Consider the following 22,906-nt stretch of genomic DNA (forward strand, 5'->3'; position numbering starts at 1 on the left):
AGTTTAATTTTAGGTGTTAATGATTTGGACAATCAAGTCAGTGATATCAGTCTTACTTCCTGAGTTTGATGAATGCAAGGAATTTCAATATAATATTCATCTAAACTGTATTACCCGCATATAAAAAATGACTTCATGAAAAAATAAGAAAAAGATTTGAATAGAATAGAATGAATATAAATTATTCTGGCATTCATCAGTTTGATAGATTCCTGTGACCGAGGGAGGTGGGGAATGATGACAAACTGATCATGCGCCTGTCTCACTTTGTTTACCTAAATGTCGGCCGGCCAGGACAGCTGGGTTCATTTACCCTGGGATCGCTGAGAGTGAACCATTCCAAAACACGCAAACTATCTGGGGACTGCGAAGCCAACATGAGCAGGTGAGTGTCAGTTAGCATTTATTTAGTGCAAAAATAATCCTTGAAACTGCTGCCGTCACACCTAATTTTGCCCAGTGGGTGCTGTGTATTTGTCCTGTTCTCCCTCCTCCGTGTCTCGCTGAGTGTGGAAATGACAGGGTTATATGGCAGCTTCACCTCACCCAACTTCCCCCAGCCATACCCTGACAACCAGCTCATAGCGTGGAACATCACCGTCCCAGATGGCCACAGGGTCAAACTCTACTTCAGCCACTTCAGCATGGAACCCTCATACCAGTGTGAATATGACTACATCCAGGTAACATGCTGGAGAAACACCAGCTCCCATTATCTGCACTGGAGTCTAATGCTTGCTCACTAAAAGGCCTCTGACCTTGTCAAATTAGGTTTTGGCAGAGGGCAATGAAACCTTGCGGTTCTGTGGCGAGGGAGAGAAGAACTATGAAAGCACCCCGAGGAACACCATCATCCTGTCAGCTGGGAACCTCATGTCAGTGGTCTTTAGGAGTGACTACTCTAACGAGGGCCGATTCACGGGCTTCCAAGCATTTTACACCGCAGAAGGTGATGCAGAATAGTGACATTGGTTGCCAGAAGGCAGATACATTTTTGGTAGATGTAATTGCACCAAGAGTTTTTAGAGAAATGAGAGCAGGATTATATCATCACAGGTAGGCCTATATACAGGAACATTTAGAATTTTTAGATTTAGAAAGGAAGAGGAAAGACTCCAGCATAAACACAGTAGTGACAAAACAATGGCAAACTATATTAATAAAGTACCACAGAAGCAGTCGCCAGAAGAAAACAGTGGCATTGTACATTTCTGCAAACCAGGAATACATTATATTTGTACGTTTCATACGTATCATATCAGTGTTTCCAAAGTGATGTAGCATATGAACTGACTTTTTGGTCCGGAAGAGGAGGGGATGGTGTGACACCTGGGCAAGATGCCTGCCAAGCTGCAGAACACTGAAGACCACTGTTTGACACCAACAAACAACAATTCAGTCAGGAACACTTTAGTCAGACAAACTTTATTTCCATTTGCAGTATTATATTTGGTGGTTTGGCTCTGTTCTGGGACTTTCTGCCTTATCTCGGGCCTATGCAGAAAGCCTCTTCCATGCATCTATGTGGAAAGCCACATGTAAACGAGGAAAGCCTGAGGCAGAGAGAGCAAACCTCTCTGCCCTTCCACGTGCAAACGAGGAAAGCCTGAGGCAGAGAGAGCAAACCTCACTGCCCTTCCATGTGCCTACATGGAAAGCCTAAGGCAGGGAGAGCAGCAGCAAAGACCCCCGGAAACAGAACAGAGCAGCATCAATGACAAACAGAAATTACACTGATAAGTCAGACACAGCATGAAAAGGAGGAGCTTGAGTGGAGGTGGGTTGCAAAGCGGCTTGCAGAGGAAGCAGCAACCGTAGACAGGCCAGAGCAGTTTTTGCGGGGCGCCCTGAATGAGATTCGCCAACTGGTTGCATAGAAAGGAATCATGATCTATCAGCTGTCTCTCTTCATCAATCAGCTGCTCCATCCGGCTGTTTTTCCACTGGGGACAGTGCCACAAAAAGGCTGTTGTTTTTTTGTACCAAGCCATCACTACTTTTCTAGCGGGGATTTTGCCAGCAAAACCAATTCTTTTAAAAAATAGCCTATCTGCAATTTCTGTTTTCGTGCAATTAATACTTTTCCAAGTTATACTCTTTTAAATTGGATGTAGCTGTCACACCTCGGAGCCTGCTGCAGCACCTTAACTGTTTAATGTATTATCATGTTAGTTTTTGTTAGTTAAGATAAACCAGATTCAACTGGTGTCTGCTTCAGTTTAAAAAAGCAGTGGTGACACACACACAAACACTCAGGAAAGATGCAAATTAAAAAAGTAATCATACATTATCTGACTGGGTTTAGGCACATTTAGGATTTACATTATTTAAAGACACTTCCACTTTCCCCACTTTAAATATGCTCATGGAAGAAATAATACTGTCTCTGTCTCATACAGACATTAATGAGTGTCAGTCCAAGATAGACGGGGAGAAAGTGTGTGATCATCTCTGCCACAATTACATCGGCGGATATTATTGCACATGCAAACAGGGATACTTTCTCCATGACAACAAAAGATCCTGCACAGGTAAGAGCCACGTGACTTAAGCTCAAGAGTCATGTTTATGAATGAAAGTGAGTCAACAGCAGTATGTTGAGGTTCAGTGTTAAGAGCTTGGCTCACAGCCTTTGACTGTTTATTGATCCCTGTAGATACATTACATGGTGTTTCCCAAGCCAGACTCACTGCTGCTTAGCTCCTCACCACTGGAAAGAGCAGATATTGATGACAATAAAGCAAAGCAATTTCCATTAATGTGCATTGACTTGTGTACGATGTATTTGGCTTCAACATATCTTAATTCCACAGCATTTCTCGATTATATAATCAAATAACGGCCAAGTCTTTCAGTTGGCACAATTTGTCAGTGTGGTGTTGAGGTGTTAAAATTACAAAATGCTGCTAATTTCAGACTTTTGGCAACAAGTGTGAATACAAATTAGATCAGATCGCTGTGTTGTGTACTTGTAATTAAACCTAATTTTGGAAGAGAAGGCAATTTGTCTTTCAAATTATTCCCTATATTTCACAGCACCGCAGAACAAATCTTCAAAAAAACAATTTTCTGACATTTCACACAGGGCACACGGTTGATAATGTTCCAGATTGGATTTCATTCCATCATGGCTGGCCTGTGCTAACTCATTTCAGGCTGAAAAGGCACACTGATGCATAGAGTAGTTGATCTCTGCCAGCTGGTGTAAGGCAAGGTTAATTACTGTCGATTCCTAAGGGAAAAGCAACTTCAAAATGACATTAAAAATTGATACCTGTGTGCAGCACAAATAGTGTACTGACACTAGGTAATTAATCACAATTACCATTTGATGTGCCTTAAATTATTATTCTTTGCCAGAGGAAAAAGGGTGACAAAACAAATCATGCAGTGAATAGGCAAAGAATGATTATCTGCCTACAGATTGTACTAATTATATGAATTACAGGAACTCAGCCTCTTTGCGATACTCATTTGTTTTAGTCTGTAACAACATCTGCACACTTGCCGGGGCAATAACGCAAAACTAAATGAATCCCATCTTTTATAATGCCACGAAATGCCTCAATTGATGTGAGAAAAATATTTTCTTCAAAACAAAAAACTTTTTCATAGCCATTACGTTATTGTTGCAGGTAGATCATAAGACGTGTTGATAAGTATTCAAATTAACATACAAGCTCTTTGAAATCGAAGGAGTTAACATATAACATGCCTCAAAATGTTTAAATTGGAATTTAATGAGTCTTCCCGACAGTGCCTTGCCACAGCCAGGTGTTGACCAACCTGTCAGGAGTTCTAACCAGTCCGGGCTACCCGAGCCCGTACCCTCCCATGAGTGAGTGTGACCACACCATCCGTCTGCCGGAGGGCTACAGAATATTCCTGGACTTCCTGCAACCCTTCGATGTAGAGAGACACTCAGATGTCCCTTGTCCATACGATATGCTGAAGGTTAGTCAAATGACTTCCGAACACACACAGGAGGATGAATAAGCAATGTATTCCTGCACATGCCTGTGGAGGCAGTTTGTTACTGACTTGTCCTCCTTGGGTAATATACTATACGGCCATGTCGTTTCCTGCATAATTAAGTTTGACTGGACATAAATCAGTCAGGCATTTAATGAATCTTCTTGTTTGATGTTCCCCTTTTTACAAGATTTCAACAGCTGGACAAGAGTATGGACCCTTCTGTGGATCAGTGCCACCAGGTCGCATTGACACAGGAAGTTACCAAGTGCATATTTCGTTCAGATCTGATCCTAGTGGGAAAAACAAGGGATGGAAGATCAAGTACACCAGTACCAAGATTAAATCCTGATGGCTTGTTGACATAAACATTGTATACAGATGGACTGGGAGCAACATTATCAACCTTTTCTGCTCCAGCTTTATGTTTTTATGTTTATCCTTTATCAACTCTTTCTATCTTGATTTCATGATTATTTCTGCTTGACCTCTGACATTATGAAAGGATCCACATGAAAGGGTGGTGGGAGGTGACGGCAGTCAGTACCACACATCTGTCTTACAGTGTAGGTAACTTATTCACAATTTTGGGGCCTTGTCACCCCCAATCAGATGGGCTGTTTCAACATCAAGTGCATCACGGCTACAAGTATTTTTTTTCCTATATAGCCATACTCTGCCTTTCTCTGCCTCTGATTGGCTTACCCTAGTATTCTTACCCTAATCCTAACCAATCTCACTCCTCTTGCCTAAACCTACTCAAACCAACCAACAAATGGAATAAATACTGGCCAACCAGAGGGAGAGTAGGAAGGATCATGGGAAAAAAAACTTCGACGCCACAGGCAGTAGGTCTTTTTTTCCCCCACATTTTTTTCCCGCATTGCTAGTGGTAGCTTTGCAGCCCAGTAGGTGGGCCGGCCTATCTGACATTTGCTCAACTTGCCAGATTGCCAGTCTGAGCATGACAGTATGTATACCTATATGCTATCTGAAAATACTACACAAGGACTTTCACATCGTAGCAACCTAATACAATTAACCCTTCACTAAGCCCCGCCCCTTTGTGATGGTCCGTCAAGCTGTCGGATTAAGCATGGAGCCCACACTGTAACTAACTGCACAAATTTTATCACCTTTTTGGAAAAACAAAAAAGCGATTCCAGAGAGAAGCAGACCGAGGGGTCTGCAGTCTGTGTTTGAAGGATATATCCAGGATGTCAAACTGACTCAGCAGCAACAACAGGTTAAAAAGACAAAGATAGTTTGAAGCTAAAGACGAACTACAAAGGAAAACTTTGGCAATATTCAACCAGCTGTGTGTCATCACAGTGTGTGCAGATGAATGGTGTTTGGCCTCCCTTCTGTGCTGACGCCAGCACCTGTTCATCTGCACATGCTGTGATGACACATAGCTAGTTCAATATTGACAAAGTTTCCCTGCTTCCCTTCACTGGTCCCTGGAGAGCAGGGTCAGTCTTCATTCTTAGAATCATTAAAAAGCAAAAACAGTATACATTCAGTAGGCTATATCTTCAGTAGCTAGCTAGCTAACCCTACACTTTTCAGGGTTTGATTTTGGTTTTGGAACATGGAAGAAACGTATATCTTTTTCCAACCTCTCCAGGTAACGAGTATCATTAATACACGACGTGCCCCAGACACAACATTTAGCTTCAAATCCACAAAACCAGCCTGAAAATGAAGGAAATCTGAAACAATTGCATTGGAGTCAATGGAGCACAGCTGTGTTGTTGTCGGATGCTGGTCTGAGCCTGCCTGATGCTACGTATGATTGGTCAGTCTGCATCTGGGGGTGGGACTTAGCGAAGGGTCAGTTATACTGTTTGTGATATAGCTTTAATATTGTGTTTGAGCATGAGGCTAGCTGAAGAATTAACCTCATGACACCTTGGAATGACATTGTGACACTAGTGCTATCAAAATACTCTCCAGATCTCAAGGACTTACATTGATTGCATCTAATTTCTAATCTAATTGTCATTGTTTTATTTCTTTGTTTGCTGAGATGCTGTTATAATCTCAACAGCACAATCCTGCTTTAACCTTTTGTGTCAGGTGTGTCATTGATTTGCTAATTGTGCAAATAAAGTAAAACTCAAAGACTCAAAAGACACTTTTAATTATTAATTTAGAAATTTTTTTCTCATCAAAATACTTCATGTTTTGTGACCACAACATACAACCTGAAGCCATGTAGCTTTTTATTTAAACAAAAAGAGTTTTCCTTAAGGCACTGTAGCTGCATGCAAACCGTTCTGCTCATTTGCAGCTAAAGACAGAAACACATTTAATGCTCCGGCAGAAATAATTGAATTCAGTGCAGTATTCTGGGAGTCAGTCCGTCTGGTCCAAGAAGCCATGAATGTTAGTTGTTTAACCTTCATACATTATGCAGCTTGTTCTCAGCAGTGTCAGCTCTACTACTCTATCAAATCAGTCATTGTAGGGTTCTTCAGTCCCTTGAAATTGCCTCTCATTTGACACTTTTGCATTCACTCACTAACATTACCTCCATCCACAAGTGGGGCAAAAGAGCACACTTAAAATGCATGGATATGAGAAAGAAATGCACTTGTGTTGATCTATAAACAGTATTTGTTTTGTTTTTCACCTTGTCTCTTAGAATAAGACCAGCAGCACTTTTCTGTGAACCTTTTAAACCTCATTAAGTTAACTGTGGCTGAATAGTCATGCTTCTACATTCGTCTTTCTTCGAAGGCCACCACAACTTACATGTAACAAGACAGGGTGCGTACTGACCCATACATCACCTTGGCATTTGCAGCTCAACAGAATCACAAGGCCTTAGGTAGACATGTGTTTTCTGAGAGTCATCTGAAGACATGGGATGATGTTTGTCTCCAGCGTGAAATGCCCAGACAGTCCTCAGGGCAACTGGGTGCTTACAGAGCAAACCTGCACTTGTTACCTGTGCACTGTTCAACTCCTAATGTAATCCACCAAGCCAGTGTGACACATGTGTTATCGACTTCTCCCGTACCCCACTCATATCATACTGTTCCGCCTAGTTGGAGCCAATTCCACAGGAATTACGCACACCATGAAACCATTACCAACTGTTGGAAAAAAACTAACAGCAGCATGAGGCCAGTCGGCTCAGAGCTAACATGCCCATCACTATTTTGACAGCCCTGCATCACCAACCTGGTCGGCATCACATGCATGAAGTTTGTCTGAAAAATGTCAAAAAATGTTCTGTTGTTTGTTATTAATGGATATTAATTTATAAATCAGTATTTTAGGGCAGCAGTTCTCAATCTTTTTACATTTAAGGCTCTCCAAGTATCACCATTATGACTGGTGCTGAAATACAACTGGCAGTTGACGCAGGAGGGCAGGTTAAGCCCCTAATCAGAAGATTATTTATTGCTAACCGTTGTCAGTTACAGTTACACAGTGCAAAGGGATAGCAGCAGAACTGGCACTCGCACTAACACATGGAGAGTTTCTATGATTTGAGGACACCGGGGGCTTAGCCTGCACCTCTGTAGGGGGTCTGGGGGCATTTTTTTAATGAACAAGCTCTATTTTGAAGCTTTTTTAATGCACTCTGGCATCGTATTTACCCTCAAAAACTGTTTTGCTTGTTTTAAATGATTATTTAATTCCCAGATTAATTATAAATTGTGTAAACACCTATAAATACATCATCATTTTGAGGTGCTTGCACTTGGTTATGTCCATTTTATGCTACTTCATACTTCAACTCTACTACATCTCAGAGGGAAACATTTTAACTTTATATTCCACTACTTATAGCTGTCTGCTTTAGTTAAAACTTAGATTAGTTACACAAAATATAATCAGCTAAAAAATAATGATGTATAATTAGAGATTAAACAACCCAGCAGTATATAAAGCATTTAAAATTAGCTCTACCTTTACCAATTGCAACATTAAAGTAATTACTGGTGTGCTCTCTTCTCTCTTCTTGCATGCAATTACACAAAATGAGGACCTAAAACTTTTAACAACAGCATACTAATTTTGAGGGCTTTGGTGTATGGATGACATGGCACATTATTAGATCTGGGGTGGTTTTTTTTTAGTCCTAGTCTCTTTTTTTTAATTTTTTTTTAATATACAGTACAGGCCAAAAGTTTGGACACACCTTCTCATTCAATGCGTTTTCTTTATTTTCATGACTATTTACATTGTAGATTCTCACTGAAGGCATCAAAACTATGAATGAACACATGTGGAGTTATGTACTTAACAAAAAAAGGTGAAATAACTGAAAACATGTTTTATATTCTAGTTTCTTCAAAATAGCCACCCTTTGCTCTGATTACTGCTTTGCACACTCTTGGCATTCTCTCCATGAGCTTCAAGAGGTAGTCACCTGAAATGGTTTTCCAACAGTCTTGAAGGAGTTCCCAGAGGTGTTTAGCACTTGTTGGCCCCTTTGCCTTCACTCTGCGGTCCAGCTCACCCCAAACCATCTCGATTGGGTTCAGGTCCGGTGACTGTGGAGGCCAGGTCATCTGCCGCAGCACTCCATCACTCTCCTTCTTGGTCAAATAGCCCTTACACAGCCTGGAGGTGTGTTTGGGGTTATTGTCCTGTTGAAAAATAAATGATCGTCCAACTAAACGCAAACCGGATGGGATGGCATGTCGCTGCAGGATGCTGTGGTAGCCATGCTGGTTCAGTGTGCCTTCAATTTTGAATAAATCCCTAACAGTGTCACCAGCAAAACACCCCCACACCATCACACCTCCTCCTCCTCCATGCTTCACAGTGGGAACCAGGCATGTGGAATCCATCCGTTCACTTTTTCTGCGTCTCACAAAGACACGGCGGTTGGAACCAAAGATCTCAAATTTGGACTCATCAGACCAAAGCACAGATTTCCACTGGTCTAATGTCCATTCCTTGTGTTTCTTGGCCCAAACAAATCTCTTCTGCTTGTTGCCTCTCCTTAGCAGTGGTTTCCTAGCAGCTATTTGACCATGAAGGCCTGATTCGTGCAGTCTCCTCTTAACAGTTGTTCTAGAGATGGGTCTGCTGCTAGAACTCTGTGTGGCATTCATCTGGTCTCTGATCTGAGCTGCTGTTAACTTGCCATTTCTGAGGCTGGTGACTCGGATGAACTTATCCTCAGAAGCAGAGGTGACTCTTGGTCTTCCTTTCCTGGGTCGGTCCTCATGTGTGCCAGTTTCGTTGTAGCGCTTGATGGTTTTTGCGACTCCACTTGGGGACACATTTAAAGTTTTTGCAATTTTCTGGACTGACTGACCTTCATTTCTTAAAGTAATGATGGCCACTCGTTTTTCTTTAGTTAGCTGATTGGTTCTTGCCATAATATGAATTTTAACAGTTGTCCAATAGGGCTGTCGGCTGTGTATTAACCTAACTTCTGCACAACACAACTGATGGTCCCAACCCCATTGATAAAGCAAGAAATTCCACTAATTAACCCTGATAAGGCACACCTGTGAAGTGGAAACCATTTCAGGTGACTACCTCTTGAAGCTCATGGAGAGAATGCCAAGAGTGTGCAAAGCAGTAATCAGAGCAAAGGGTGGCTATTTTGAAGAAACTAGAATATAAAACATGTTTTCAGTTATTTCACCTTTTTTTGTTAAGTACATAACTCCACATGTGTTCATTCATAGTTTTGATGCCTTCAGTGAGAATCTACAATGTAAATAGTCATGAAAATAAAGAAAACGCATTGAATGAGAAGGTGTGTCCAAACTTTTGGCCTGTACTGTATATACAGCCTATTTAGATACAGGGCTATTCATAAGACATTTAGGGCTGAAGCCTCGGACACCCAGGCCGAACAGCGCCATTGTCTTCCACACAACTCCTTATACATCCACACTTCTCTCCATAATAGCTCCTGCTTGGAGCCACAGTTGCAGTGTTTTTAAACTATACATTTTATCTCTGCTTACTATCTTCTCATCACAGTTTAGCTCGCAACCTATCATAGATGTATGCACATGCTACATTTATGAATATACCTATATAGCAGGCTGATATCGAAACCAAATATTACATGAAGGTTAAAACTTATTTTAAATTACATTTCAGGATCTCAAGGTTTAAGTGTTTTCATTTGGAATGTTGTAGTAACTTCTAATTATCTCTCTGAATTATGCACTTTAACAATCATACAAACTTTAGAAATGTTTTTTTTGACAAATTGAGTTTGTTCTTCTTGCTGATGCTCGGCCATTGTTGTATTAGCTCATAGTTTTAATTAACTGTTTTACATTTTCCAATGCAGGACGAGGCCGTTTGGCAGAGAGTGAAGGCTCTGTAAAATATAGCTGATGTTCAGGTTTTGACTGTGTCCTTAGTCTGCAAGAGTTTTTTAAGTTTGTCTTGTATAAAGAAAACAATTTAATTTTATTTTCTTCACAGAAATTAGTTAAAAGTTGAGATATATGCTCAAGAATACAGTGTTATATCGGCCAGTAAAATTTGTCAGTCCATAATTCAACATGCATTTAATACTCATTTTTAAAAAGTAGGAAAAGGCACTGTCAAAGGTTTGAGGGTTGGTTTATTTTAGAAAATCCCTCCTACCACCATTCCCCATGTTTATAAAAAGGCACCTTAAATCACATACTGTATAGTCATATACAACTTCCTTTGAAACATTTGTCGTGCATGTTTCAATTAAATACAAAGTTTGAATGTGTTGGAGAAGTGATGCATGACAAATCAGCAGAGTGTCAGCTTACTTTTGGTGAAGCCGCGCGGTGCAGACACATTATCAGCGGCAGATCTTGATGAATGTTCTACTTTTTCCTGAATCTAATACTAAAGTACAAGCCGCTGTCACCGCTGGTGACATCTCAATCTCAACACAACACAAAAAGACGATCCCTCTGCAAATTCATCCACCATCATTTGTGTTCATTGTTCAAGAGACCGATGATGAGATGACAGGCATGACAAAGGCTATCTTCTCCATGACCTATGAGTCATGCAGACCTGCACACATTGTACACACCATCTTGCATCACATGGCCACTAGACTGATACATAACTTCTATAATGGTTTATCATAGATGTTCTTTAGCAAGCTCTCATCCGGAAATATTAGTTCTTTGCAGCTCAGAGATAAAGCTATATCATTCTGACACGTCTTCAGAGAAGCTCCCCTGTATGAAGTGATAAATGCTGTCGTACTCTTTGTTAAAGTGATGAATTTGTCTGCGTACCCTTTTTAAAGTTAGCTTTTATACAAATATATTTGGCTGATATTAGCATTTGCATACATCTCAGAAACAAATGTTCTGCCTGTAGTTTCTGTCTCTATAACATAGTGCTGTACAAGTTACTTTGTGCCTTGGCGAGAGAGTTTCTGCACTCATCATACCATTTACTGCTCAATGTATAGAGCTGCAAGGATTAATCCATCAATTGCAAACTATTAAATTGATCCCCAACTAATGTAATACTCATTTAATCTTCTTGAGTAACTTGTTAAGGGAAAAAAAGTCAAAATTCTGTGATTCCAGCTTCTTAAATGGGAATATTTTCTGGTTTCTTCACTCCTCTATGAGAGTACACAGAATATCGTTGGCTTGTGGAGAAATCAAGACATTTAAGGATATCATATTTGGCTTTGGGGAACAATGGTTGACATTTTCTACCGATTTCTTACATTTTATAGATCAAACAACTGTCGATTAATCAATAAAAAAACTGACAGATTAATCGACAATAAAAATAATCTTTAGTTGCAGCTCCATCCATGTCGAAATTCTGTAAATGGTCACACATCAGTACATGTCACACCAAGTGCACATACATAAGGACTGTGGTACAACATGAAAAAGAAAATGCCAAATTTAGGCAAGTGTATACGTACAAAAATATTTATGTTCCCTATAGGGAAAGCTGCTCTCTAAATATTTTCATCACAACTTTGAAATTATTTGATTCCCAGAGTCTACCAGTGCCATTTAAAACTCAGAAATAGGAAAAAACTATAGAGCTGCAGCAGGAACATAACGTCTCAGAACACTGTCTCTTTTTGCAGGAGTCAGAGGAAGGTAACAAGCAGGAGCAAGTTATAAGGCACAGGATCGGCCTAGCTGCCAGCTGACTGAAATAACAACACCCTGCTACTCTAAACTTCCCAGAAGATTCCCCTATGCTCAAGATGTAAATGTCAATGTCAATGTAAATGTCATTTCAGTGATAGCACTTGTAAAATCTTTCCAGCAGACACAAAATATATCCATAGGGTTTCTTTAGCTAGTTAAGAGTACAGTTCTAAAATAAAATGCAGTGCACACCTTTTGTCTGAATTGGAACAAGATGTCACTCAGCTTGTGGTATTCTAAACGCCAAAAAATACATTTGAAAAACTCAACATCAATGTCTCTTTCCACGAATCATGACCCGGTTCTGTTTCCGTCTGCACTGTGATTTGGTTGGTGGGTGTGGATCTGTAGAAAGGAAATAGTTCCTACATGAAACTGCTCACAAGGTCTGCGGATTATTTTAAGTGGCATAATAACTGGGTGTGATCGGGTTCTGGAAAGAGACACTGTTAAGTTTCTCAAATGAAGGGAAACATCTTTGCAGTCGATAATGCCAACACTCATCAACTCTCACCAAAACAATCATGACTGATACATAGTACTACAGTTAACAGGAATAAATATGTATTTTTGATATTGGGGTGGAGTGTTTCTTTAAGGGGAAGCAGAATGTAAACAATAAATCTGGGAGATGATTCAACAATATCAGTTAATATAAAACCTTTATGCAATAAATCAGCATTTTGGTAAGTACACTTATTTGCATAGACTTTGCTGAGAAGATTAACACCACTCTCATGCCTCTGCATTTCAGCCTCTGCAGGATTGAGTCAAGATCTGTTAGGCGACCGATAACAAGGAAAACAAGCGTGTATATTTCGTTAAAAAAAAACATCAGTCAACATCACAATATGTGTGTTATTTAATCTGGTGCAAGGATTTTTCAGTCAAAGTTGAATCAACAAAAATATGATGGGTTAATTTGCAGTGCCTGACCCATGGACTCCGATAGAACTCTCACTGTCGCCACGACCGTACCTTCTTTTATATTTTCCTTGGAGTCTTGTCATTGTAGTTAAGTTGCCAAGCAACCAGCAGAGACTACAGGAAGATCTTAATTTTTGATCTTATGAGGTGCTGGCAAGCAGAATTTGGTACCTTTGGACAGAGTAGGGCTGTACAAGACTCAGAATTATTCCAGTTGAAAAAGATTTCGCTTTTCAATGCAAATATTTGATGATTCTTTTTTGTTATTGTTGTTTTCTCCCCCTGTATAAAGTTTTAAAGTGGCATTCACGTAAAATAGTGAACAAGCTAAGTGCCCTAATGACAGGTAGGAACTATGCAACAATATTTTTTGCTGAGACTTGACATAAAACAAAAGTCTGTCTTCCTCTGTGCTCCCTGCAGCAGCCTGTACCAAAGAGTAGCGTGAAAGTCAAGAGCGCTCACTCTGCAGCAAAATCTGGGGCCCCTAACGTCCCCAGAAATACACTGCACAGCAAACTGACTAGCAAAACAAACAAACCAAAGCAAAAACAACCGCTCAACTTGAAGCAATCTCAGTTTACTGAGAGGTTCAAATCTCTGACTTTTAAAGGGCAGCGCCAGGCTAGCTGTGTCCCGGTTTCCAGTTTTTATGCTAAGCTAAGCTAGCTGGCTGCTACATATCAAACAAACAGATGCAAGAGTGGTATCGATGTTCTCATCTAGCTCTCGACAACAAAGCGAATGAGCACATTTCCCAAAATGTTTTGCTTTAAGTTTCACATGGATGTGTTTATATGTGATTACTTTCACAGCATGGCGCTCATCAACATATGTCGCCAATAGAAAGTTGATGCTGGTAGTTACCGTCAGCATGTCTTTGATAAACATGACTTGTGCAAATGACTCTGCTTCCTCTTGATGCAAAAGCATTCAGGTGCTTTGCAAGTTTTACAAAACGAAGCAAATGTCAACATCATTAACATTCATGAATTCCAGCATTATGGATATTATCAGTAACACAGGTTAAATCCCATTCTTCTGACCCTGAGGCAGGTAGTGTGAATTCTTATCAGTCTCTGCTCAGGTATAGCCTCAGCCTAGTCGCTGCCTTGGGCTGGTGTTTCTGCACCCTCCTCGGTGCTCTGCTCACTGGACTGCTGACTGCTCTCCGGCTGCGTGGCGCTCCTGATGGACTGCATGGCCTGAACCTGCTGGAGACGTATGTTCAGCTCAGCTTTGCAGGCCTGCAGCAGCTCAGACGTCTTCGTTCTGTCAAAGCCCAGCACCTGCTCCATGACTTCCACCCCTTTGGACACTACCATCTAAAGACACATGGAAGAGGCTTCATTTCAAAGACTGGAAATGTGAACATGTGAGACTTGATACTGACTTGTTGTTTTTAGACACACATGCACAAATTGATGCAATCCAAATAGGGATGCCATAGTGAGAAAATTTTTCCACCGGGTAATGAACTCATGACGACACCAGTATTAGCAGTACCAATGCTTTACCAGTAGTACCAGTATTACCGATTACATCGGACATTTTACAAGAAAAGATATTAATTGATCATGCTCAATAACTGTAGAGCGCCTTAATCATTAAAAGCATTTAACTGACAAAAAACGAGTTGACAGTGAGCTGTTAAATTAAGAGCTGCAGGCCACAGGCTGCACGCCCCCCAACTTCTTAGCGATGTAACCAACTCCTTTTCCCTTTCTAACATTATCAGGTTCTCTATTAGCAGTGGGTTTTAATCTGAAATACTGCCAAATTAGGTGCTTTTCCTTTTCACTTTGGCATCAAATCCTCCGCCTCAGACTCAGACTCAGAAAACTTTCTTGTCCATTCAATTTACATGAGATAGAAAATCTTCTTTGGTACTGGCAAAAAGACAAACACCTCACACAAAACAGTGACAGACAGACAACTTCATAAATAGCAATATCAGTACTCTAAAATACACTGTACACACAACCTTAAAAGGTGTGGGTTAAAAGTAATTAAAGCATTTATATATTAAAAGCATATATGTGTGTCGTGTGAGCCAGGTAATGCAATTGGTGTATGCTCGAACCCTCAGTAACATGGGTAATACTGACTACAGCAGCAAGCCTAAATTCAATAAAATTCATAGAAATAGAATGAATAGAAATGACATTGAACTGTTTGCCCTGAGCATTTGACTAGTACAAAAGAAAATGGCCATTGTAAGTTGTGGTGACAACACACGTCAGCGGGGCCATAAAGTGATTCACACTGACTAGTTTGAGAACTCAGTCATGGCCTATTCTTAAGCTTACTTTCCTTATTAAGCAGAGAAATACAAACAAATACAAATTCAAGTTCCTGTCTTTCACCGAACTAAGGCTAACGTTCGCTTAACTGCCTTAACTCATCCTAAAACACACTTAATTCAAACTCATTACAAACAAAATAAAGCACAACTAAACCATCTAAGCTAGTCTTTTTAGTCATCTACTTAGTTAGTCCACTGTTGCAACAATCACCAACTCTGGCTTGGTTGAAATAAATTCTAAATTCACCGAGTTGTGAAAACATGCTAATCTGTGCACGGTTTATCTGCGCTGTCTCTTTCTGCCTCTCACCTGTCCTTCAGAGGTAGCTACAGTACCATTACATCATGCTTCAACCAACATATGATCAATGGCAATAAAAAAACAAAATGAAACAGGCAAATAATAGTTACGGTAATACTTTCAAAGTAACAGAAAACCTCACTGAGTTTCCAACTTGCTGCATGTTGGTTTGTTTATACAGTAGTTTATACAATTTCTAATGGCAACAATACACATAAAAATGGCCCCGCCCTGACGATCCTGCTACGTTGATTTGAATGGGAATGTCCGTTCTACTCTGACTCTATTTCTATGAATAAATCCTATCCTTTGTGAAGCTGATAATGTTCGGGTTTTGTTGACACTGTGACAGATAAGGGCTGAGGGTGTAGTTAGTGGTGTGGGTGTACTGGACTGAATTATACTAATGTTTTGTGCTCTCTGTGTTTGTTAATGAGGGTGGATAAAATCTTACAGTTGAATTTAAGACAAAGTAAATGCCTTTCAGATTATATAACAGAGTCACTAATAAAGTACGGGTGTGTTGTGTCAGGACTTGCCATTTGACGTAATTGCTTCATAATTCTTACAGCTGCTTTCTAGAGTTGACTGGGTAAGTTACGGCATGAACTGCAGAAGTTTTGAGGCACACTGGATCAGCGGTGTGAGTGATTACCTGCAGATCCTCAGTGGAGAGTCTGGTCTCAGGGCTTGTTTTGCCTTTCAGGACCATCAGTGTCCTGGGCATGAATCCAGACGCAGAGTCCACCTCCATCCCATCCACCTCCGCATCTCCAGCCCCTGACACATTAAAATGGATTCTCTTTCAGGATCATTTGTTGTATAAGGGTATAGTTACAAAAATTCACTGCAGGAGATGGGATAATTCAGCAGCAACAACGGTTCCACCTAGTGGCCAAAAAGCACAAGCACAGCTCTTCTCTTATGAGCCAAAGCTGTTGTTGATTTGATTGACCTGTTTGATTCATTTTGTTGTCATGACTTCATGCTTTGCCACTCTGCACATTCTAAAACTAGCAGATGTGAATGTCTTAAAATATTTATCTACTGAATCTAATTATTAGGTCTTAAGGAAATACATATATAGATATTTATCAAGAATCATTTTTAGATTTCTTAATCCCCCAGAAATTCTTACAGTGCTAGCTTTACATGTTGATTAAGGGGGAACTGCGCCTATTTTCAAAATTCATACATATTATTCCTTTGGTCTAAGACTGTCCAAAAACATTAGTAAACATGAACAGTGCTTAAACTAAAATGTGTGATGTCATCAGGTGTAAAGTCAAGAGCTGCTCTATGGACAATAAATTAGGAAAGATGTTCTAGGTGTCACTGAGAGCACCCAGGGGAATGTTCTAGTACATGAGGACAATTTTTGTTTCTGAACTGAAAACTCTACCACAGAATAAAGATTATTTGGGTATAAACAAAAGAAAACAAACATTATTTGGGGCAATAAAATCAGACTCCCATTCATTGTCTATGGAGCAGCTCCAGACTTTACACTTACTGACATTAAAAGTTTGAGACTTACTTCTCTGGTTTCATGTTCACAAATATTGATTGAACTTTCCTCGGCCATGGAAATAACATACTAGAAGTCTTAATTAAGGTGGTGTCCTCCTTTAAAGGTTTTATCACCAATGCCCCTGACCCTTGCCTACAGAACACGCAGCTTTGGGGTCATTACCCACCTGCAGGGCTACACACACAGTCATTGGTTAATATTGATTATTCTGCTGAAGGTTGTACTTGTGCTTATTGATCACAGCTGTTCATTTGATTTTGATAAGTCAGAGGAGGATATATGAGCCTCTGGTATTTTATTTATATTAATCTAACAGCGATTTAATATTACATACATCAAAAAGTATTGTATTTCATGTCTCCATCTGCTGGTGGGCCATCACGATAAGAGTATGCATGTATAATGTGCTGTTAATTCCACTACAGGAGAGACTTGATGATCACTAAAAATTTAATTTAAGATAAAAAAAATGCAAAAAGGATTAAAAGCAAATGACAGAGAAGAGATTATCACTGAAAAAGGCCATCAGAGCAAAACTCAGGGCCAGACACCAATGCCAGATATTACAGAGCATTTTTTATATGATCAACAGGCTCGTAGATAGGACTACTTGAGACTTCATGTCAAAGACTATTGGCTCCTCAAGAGATGCTGTAATAGATTTTCAGAGGCAACTAGTATTGCTGTGCAATGCCCTCTTTCTTTAACCTCACTTAAATAAAAAAAAATTGACATATTAAATATAGTGTTAGAAAGCCACAGTATAAACTATGAAATCTCTTTAGAGGGTAAACCAAGAATTACACCACTAAACAATGATAGAGCAGTACCTTCCTGGCTGGGCTGGCTTGGCTCCTCCTGTTTTCCGTCATCGCTCTCTGAAGCTTTGAGGTAGAGCTGGAGCAACTCCTTGGACTGCCTCTCTTCCTCTCGTCGGTCCAAAACCCTCTGCATGGTCTCCTGCAGGTCCTCGGCCTTCTTCTGTTGGAAGCCCAGAGCAGAGGCAAGCTCAGGGCTCGGGGCGTCCACTAAGGTCTGGAACACACAGTGACACAAAGCAGTGAAACACTACAGCATGTCCATGTGGTGCCTCACACCAACAACAAATAAGGAAGCAAAATAAGGAGTAAACAAAAAGTAAAGCTAAAAGTAAAGTATATATTTTATTAAACATTACTCAAACAGGATTAAATAGTGCATTTGTTGGAGACTGTTTTTAGCTGCATATTAAGACACATTAGTGAGTAGTAATAAACAATATTGCCCATCTTACAAAAGGAACATATCACAAGATGTGACAGTGTGGCAAGCTGATGTGTTGTTGTTGTTTTTTTATAACAATGCAGGTCTGTGGTGTGACAACCCTCCCACTGTCTTGGAGGTTGTCTTGGTCAGGCTCCCTGCAACCCTTAAGCTACAAATGCTGGCCCATGTGCTCACTGTCTCACCCTTCCTGCTGCTGGCATCCACCCTGCATCATTAGGCTTGTTTGAGATGAGCTGCGGCTTGCCTTAATAGTTAACGAGAGTAACCGATTGCAATCAGAGGAGTCAGAAAGTGTGCCTCAAGTTAAACAGCTCTAAGTTAGCTTGAAGCAACTGGCAAAAGCGAAAGTAGCTGTAGAAGTACAATAGAAATCCCACTATTATTGTATGGAGTTGGGAATGATGAGCACAGTCTGTGGCAGGATCAGTATGAATTTAAAAGTATACCATTTCCTGACTGATTGCTTCACTTTACAGATCGCTTGAATTGCGCAAGAAACATTTGACACTATTAGCTTGTTTTTTTTCGTAATAATTCAAAAACTACTTGAAGTGCAGAGATACAAAAAAATAAATAAATAAAAGCATAATAATAAAACTAAAATCAAGGATTTTCCAAACTGTGAAACTGAATGAGGCGCTTTTCAAAGTTTCAAGCTTGGAACGTCATTAGTCATGTGGTATTTGAGCTCTGACACAGTGTATTGAAACATTGCACTTCACAGGAATGGAACAAGCTGCTGAGCTACGGTATCACTCACCCATCTCTATGTAAATCTCATTCGTGGAATTCCTTTTTGAAACATTAAGTAGCCGTCCCGGATGCAAACCTGTTTGGTGGGGATAAATCTAGCCTGGTGACACATGAGGAGCAGCTGATTGCCATGTTGCTGACCAGTTTGGTTTGTGACCCTTGTGGTTTGAGAATGCTGAAATGAGCTCTGGTGCTTTTTTATTAGTGTAGATGAAAGTGCCTCGAGTCCTTAGTGTTGTGGGTGAGATTTTGCTACAGCTCATGCTTTGCTGGGTTTGTGTGAGCTTTGTTGATTTGTTGTAGCTAAGTTTCTTCTTTGTGTTTGCGACTTGGGACGATTAAGATGGCTACTGAGCCTTTACTTTAGAGAAAACTTTGGGTATGCTGTTTTGCTATGTACTTACTTTGTAATTCCAGCTTTGTCTAATTCATAGTTGGGAGTTCGTGAAAACGGAGCACTGTGAGTTTGTTCTGTCTCACTGCAGGCCATGTGTTTTGTTAGGCACTTATGATGAACTTTGATGCTCATTCTGGAGATCAACATCTTGATGTGTACTTTGGGTCAAGGGCTGAACCTCATTTCCTGCTGACCATACCCCTCATTGTTCTATAATCCTTGCTTTCCTGTGTTCAGGCAAGAACGAAGTCAGGTTGTATAAGGTACCTCTTATCTATAGACAGTGTTTTAAAAATAGTAGATGCTGGTCGGCACAACCCGTAGTTTGGAGAACCAGGCAGGAGTACCAATACCAAAGTTGAGCAATGTGCTGCTGTGGATGGGAGCAGCAGCAATTTTAGCATTTTAGCTACCTAGAAAAAGTCCCATCTAAAAAAATCAATATCTGTTTAACTGAACAGTATATTCATAATATTTACACTGCTTTTACTAGTTTGTAGTTTGTGTCTTACTGTGGGACTTGTGGACACTAAGAACAATACAGAATATTACCAGCCATATCCTTTAACAGGACAAAGATTAAAAAGTTGTTGGTGGCAACTGAGGAAAGTGATTTTCAGGTCGTACTACTTCCTTATCATTTCCTTACCAGTGCATGCTGGGATACGCATTACAGCAAACACTGTTAGTGAAACAGAGGAATGATGCTGGTACCTGTAAGTCTTCCTCAGACATGAAGATGATGCTGGTAAGGTCCTGCTTCAGCTGCTGAGCCAGGTGCCACCAGGGCGATGCAGCAGCGGAGGCGTCCACTGCATCGGCCCCCAGAATCATAGAATCCCTGGCCATCCAGGCTGTGCCACCATCCACTACAATGAAACAGTAAATTAGCACCAAAAAACAATGACGTGCATTTCATATAGAAATTTTAAGAATCCATCCAGAATGCAGACAAATCTCAGATAGAATTGAACGTACTTACTCCTGCGAGCTGGAGACCATGTCTCTTTTTCATGCAACAACATGAACTTTGTGTTTAGAGGTAAACACAAAAAGTAGGCCTGATCCTGTACTATTGTCCCGTCATCCTCTAGAACCACTGTGACCCTCTCATCGGGGCTGAACCCAAGAAACTCACATCCTGCGAAAAGAACAGAGAAATTACAGACCTCACTGAGCTTATACAAATATACTGAAAAAAGAAGTTTGATACTCTTTAGCAATACAGCCAAAGCAATCGAAAAACCAGTCCCCAAGTCCAATACAAACTAAATTTATGAGGCAGTATCAGCTTACACACCACCTGATCATTTGAGAATTCAAGCAAACACCAGTGTCTTCTGTTCTTCTGAAAACAAGTCAATCCATCTTAGTTGTCACCTCTTTTTTCATCACAGCTGCTCCTATGTGTCACTGCTGTTGAGTGGTTGTGCTTCTAACACCCTCTGTCAGCCTAACCTTAGGCTTGCCTTTTAAAAGCATGCATATTCCATGTGAGTGATGAATACATATTTCTACATCTTTACTGTGAAACGTCCCAGTGACACAAATGAACCCCTTTATGGTTTCAGTTTCACAACCAACTTGTATTTTTATTGTATTTTTCTACTGTATATGCTCTCTATGTACAATAGAGACCATTTGATTCAGTACTGTGTAATACCTGTAACAACACGTTTGTCTGTAATGTAACTTTATGCAAAAGGTCAAAATGGTGAATGTATGAATGGAAGTTTTCCAAGAAACAGCATTCCAGGTTTTGTGTCCTCTCCAGTTACAGGACTGCATCAAAATTAAAATATGTATCTGTACACCCAACATGTAAATGGTTTCAACAAACAGACTGCACAATCTTGACACTGTCCTTTTTGTATTTTGGATATATGAGAGTCATTGAGGTGTGCATTGATCCGGGCACCGCCTGCTGACTAGCATGCCAGGAATGAGCAGGACAGGAGGGAGGTCTTGCCTGACTTTTCATGTTTAGTCCCTGCGAGTTTGGACACGATGGAAATGTTGCCACACTCAGCTCGTTCCTGAGCATGACAGATAAGCAGCAGGGCTGCCTGGAGGAAGAGATTTTGTATTTGAATAGGACCTTTCTGTCTAAATAAAGGATAATTAAAAAGCATACTGCCAACGGCGGCATTTAGTGCTGAAGATCACTGTACATCATAACACTAAGTACACAAAACGTAACGTTCATAACACTAAGTACACAAAACGTAACGTTCATAACACTAAGTACACAAAACGTAACGTTACAGCACCGTTGCCATTGAGTACTGCAAACTAACGGCTAAATACAGTGTCGCATTACTCTTAACTTTTACCATACATTTCTATTAAACTTGCCATAAAATTATAACACTGCGGTCACAATTCATATAACGTTATATTCAAAAGTTAAAGCGAACTCACCTTTTGTCTTCAGCTCATCTAAAGACGGAACTACCAACCCGTATGATTTCTGTCGTGTAAAATTACACACCTTACACGGTTTCCTGTCTGTCATTCTGGCGTTATGAACAGAAGTGTTATTTTCTTATTTCTTTTTCATAATTTAAGTTGTCAAATTCAGACAGATACTTCTGGTCTTCAGCAGTTTCGAACACGGAACCGCCGCGGTGGCTTCTTCTTCTTCTACTCCTTCTTTTAGGTTGAACAGCAGCTTGTGTCCTCGGTATTACACTACTACCATCTGCTGGATGTAGTTAACTCCTACAAGTGTCTGGTGTTAGTTCTTCTGCCCTCTGGTCATCATTGGTACCTGTTCTTGGTGTTCTTGTTTTGGGGTGTTGTTGCTTTTGGTGTTATTATAGTTGTCACACAGTGAATTTCCGAAATGATTAATAAATATCCATCTATCTATCTGGCTACTTAAGTTGTGCCTGCCGAGATTTGCATCCCCCTGTTGTTTCAGCCAGTATGAGTGATGTATGAACACTCACACTGTCCAACCAAAATAGCACAAAAAAATGTTCTGGTCTTACCTCTAGAGCCAGCATTCCTTATACTGGGAAACACTCCAGAAGGTATAGACACTAAAAACCAGACAAATCTGCTTGGGGCCACCAACTGTCCAACAACGTAGCCTAGGGAAAGATTGAAGAGTGTATATAAGATAAGATAAGATAAGATAAGATAAGATACACCTTTATTGATCCCGCATTTGAGAAATTCCAGGGTTACAGCAGTCAAGGGGAAAGAGTCAGATTAAAGATTTCAAAATTTAAAAATGTAAAACAAACTAGGCATGCAAAAAGAGTACAAAAATGCAAGAAACAGCAATAAATAATAATAATAATAATAATAATGAGCAGTATTTGATGGAAAG

At 40.2% G+C, this 22,906-nt stretch overlaps 2 protein-coding genes across 2 annotated transcripts; one reads left to right on the forward strand and one right to left on the reverse strand.

The window, feature by feature from the left end:
• Positions 1–294: 294 nt before the first annotated feature.
• masp2 (MBL associated serine protease 2) lies at positions 295–6,027 on the forward strand. Its single transcript, XM_049582297.1, has 6 exons — positions 295–385; positions 461–683; positions 772–949; positions 2,400–2,531; positions 3,758–3,954; positions 4,163–6,027. The coding sequence occupies exons 1-6, from the start codon at positions 378–380 to the stop codon at positions 4,322–4,324; spliced, it is 900 nt and encodes a 299-aa protein (XP_049438254.1). The 5' UTR covers positions 295–377; the 3' UTR covers positions 4,325–6,027.
• A 5,670-nt stretch (positions 6,028–11,697) lies between these two features.
• On the reverse strand, positions 11,698–22,206 carry dffa (DNA fragmentation factor, alpha polypeptide). Its single transcript, XM_049581504.1, has 6 exons — positions 21,991–22,206; positions 20,552–20,710; positions 20,284–20,438; positions 17,984–18,188; positions 16,278–16,402; positions 11,698–14,341 (listed from the first exon to the last, which is right to left on the reverse strand). The coding sequence occupies exons 1-6, from the start codon at positions 22,082–22,084 to the stop codon at positions 14,117–14,119; spliced, it is 963 nt and encodes a 320-aa protein (XP_049437461.1). The 5' UTR covers positions 22,085–22,206; the 3' UTR covers positions 11,698–14,116.
• Positions 22,207–22,906: the final 700 nt, after the last annotated feature.

The sequence above is a fragment of the Epinephelus fuscoguttatus genome, linkage group LG7 (assembly GCF_011397635.1).
Source record: "Epinephelus fuscoguttatus linkage group LG7, E.fuscoguttatus.final_Chr_v1".
NCBI lineage: Eukaryota > Metazoa > Chordata > Actinopteri > Perciformes > Serranidae > Epinephelus > Epinephelus fuscoguttatus.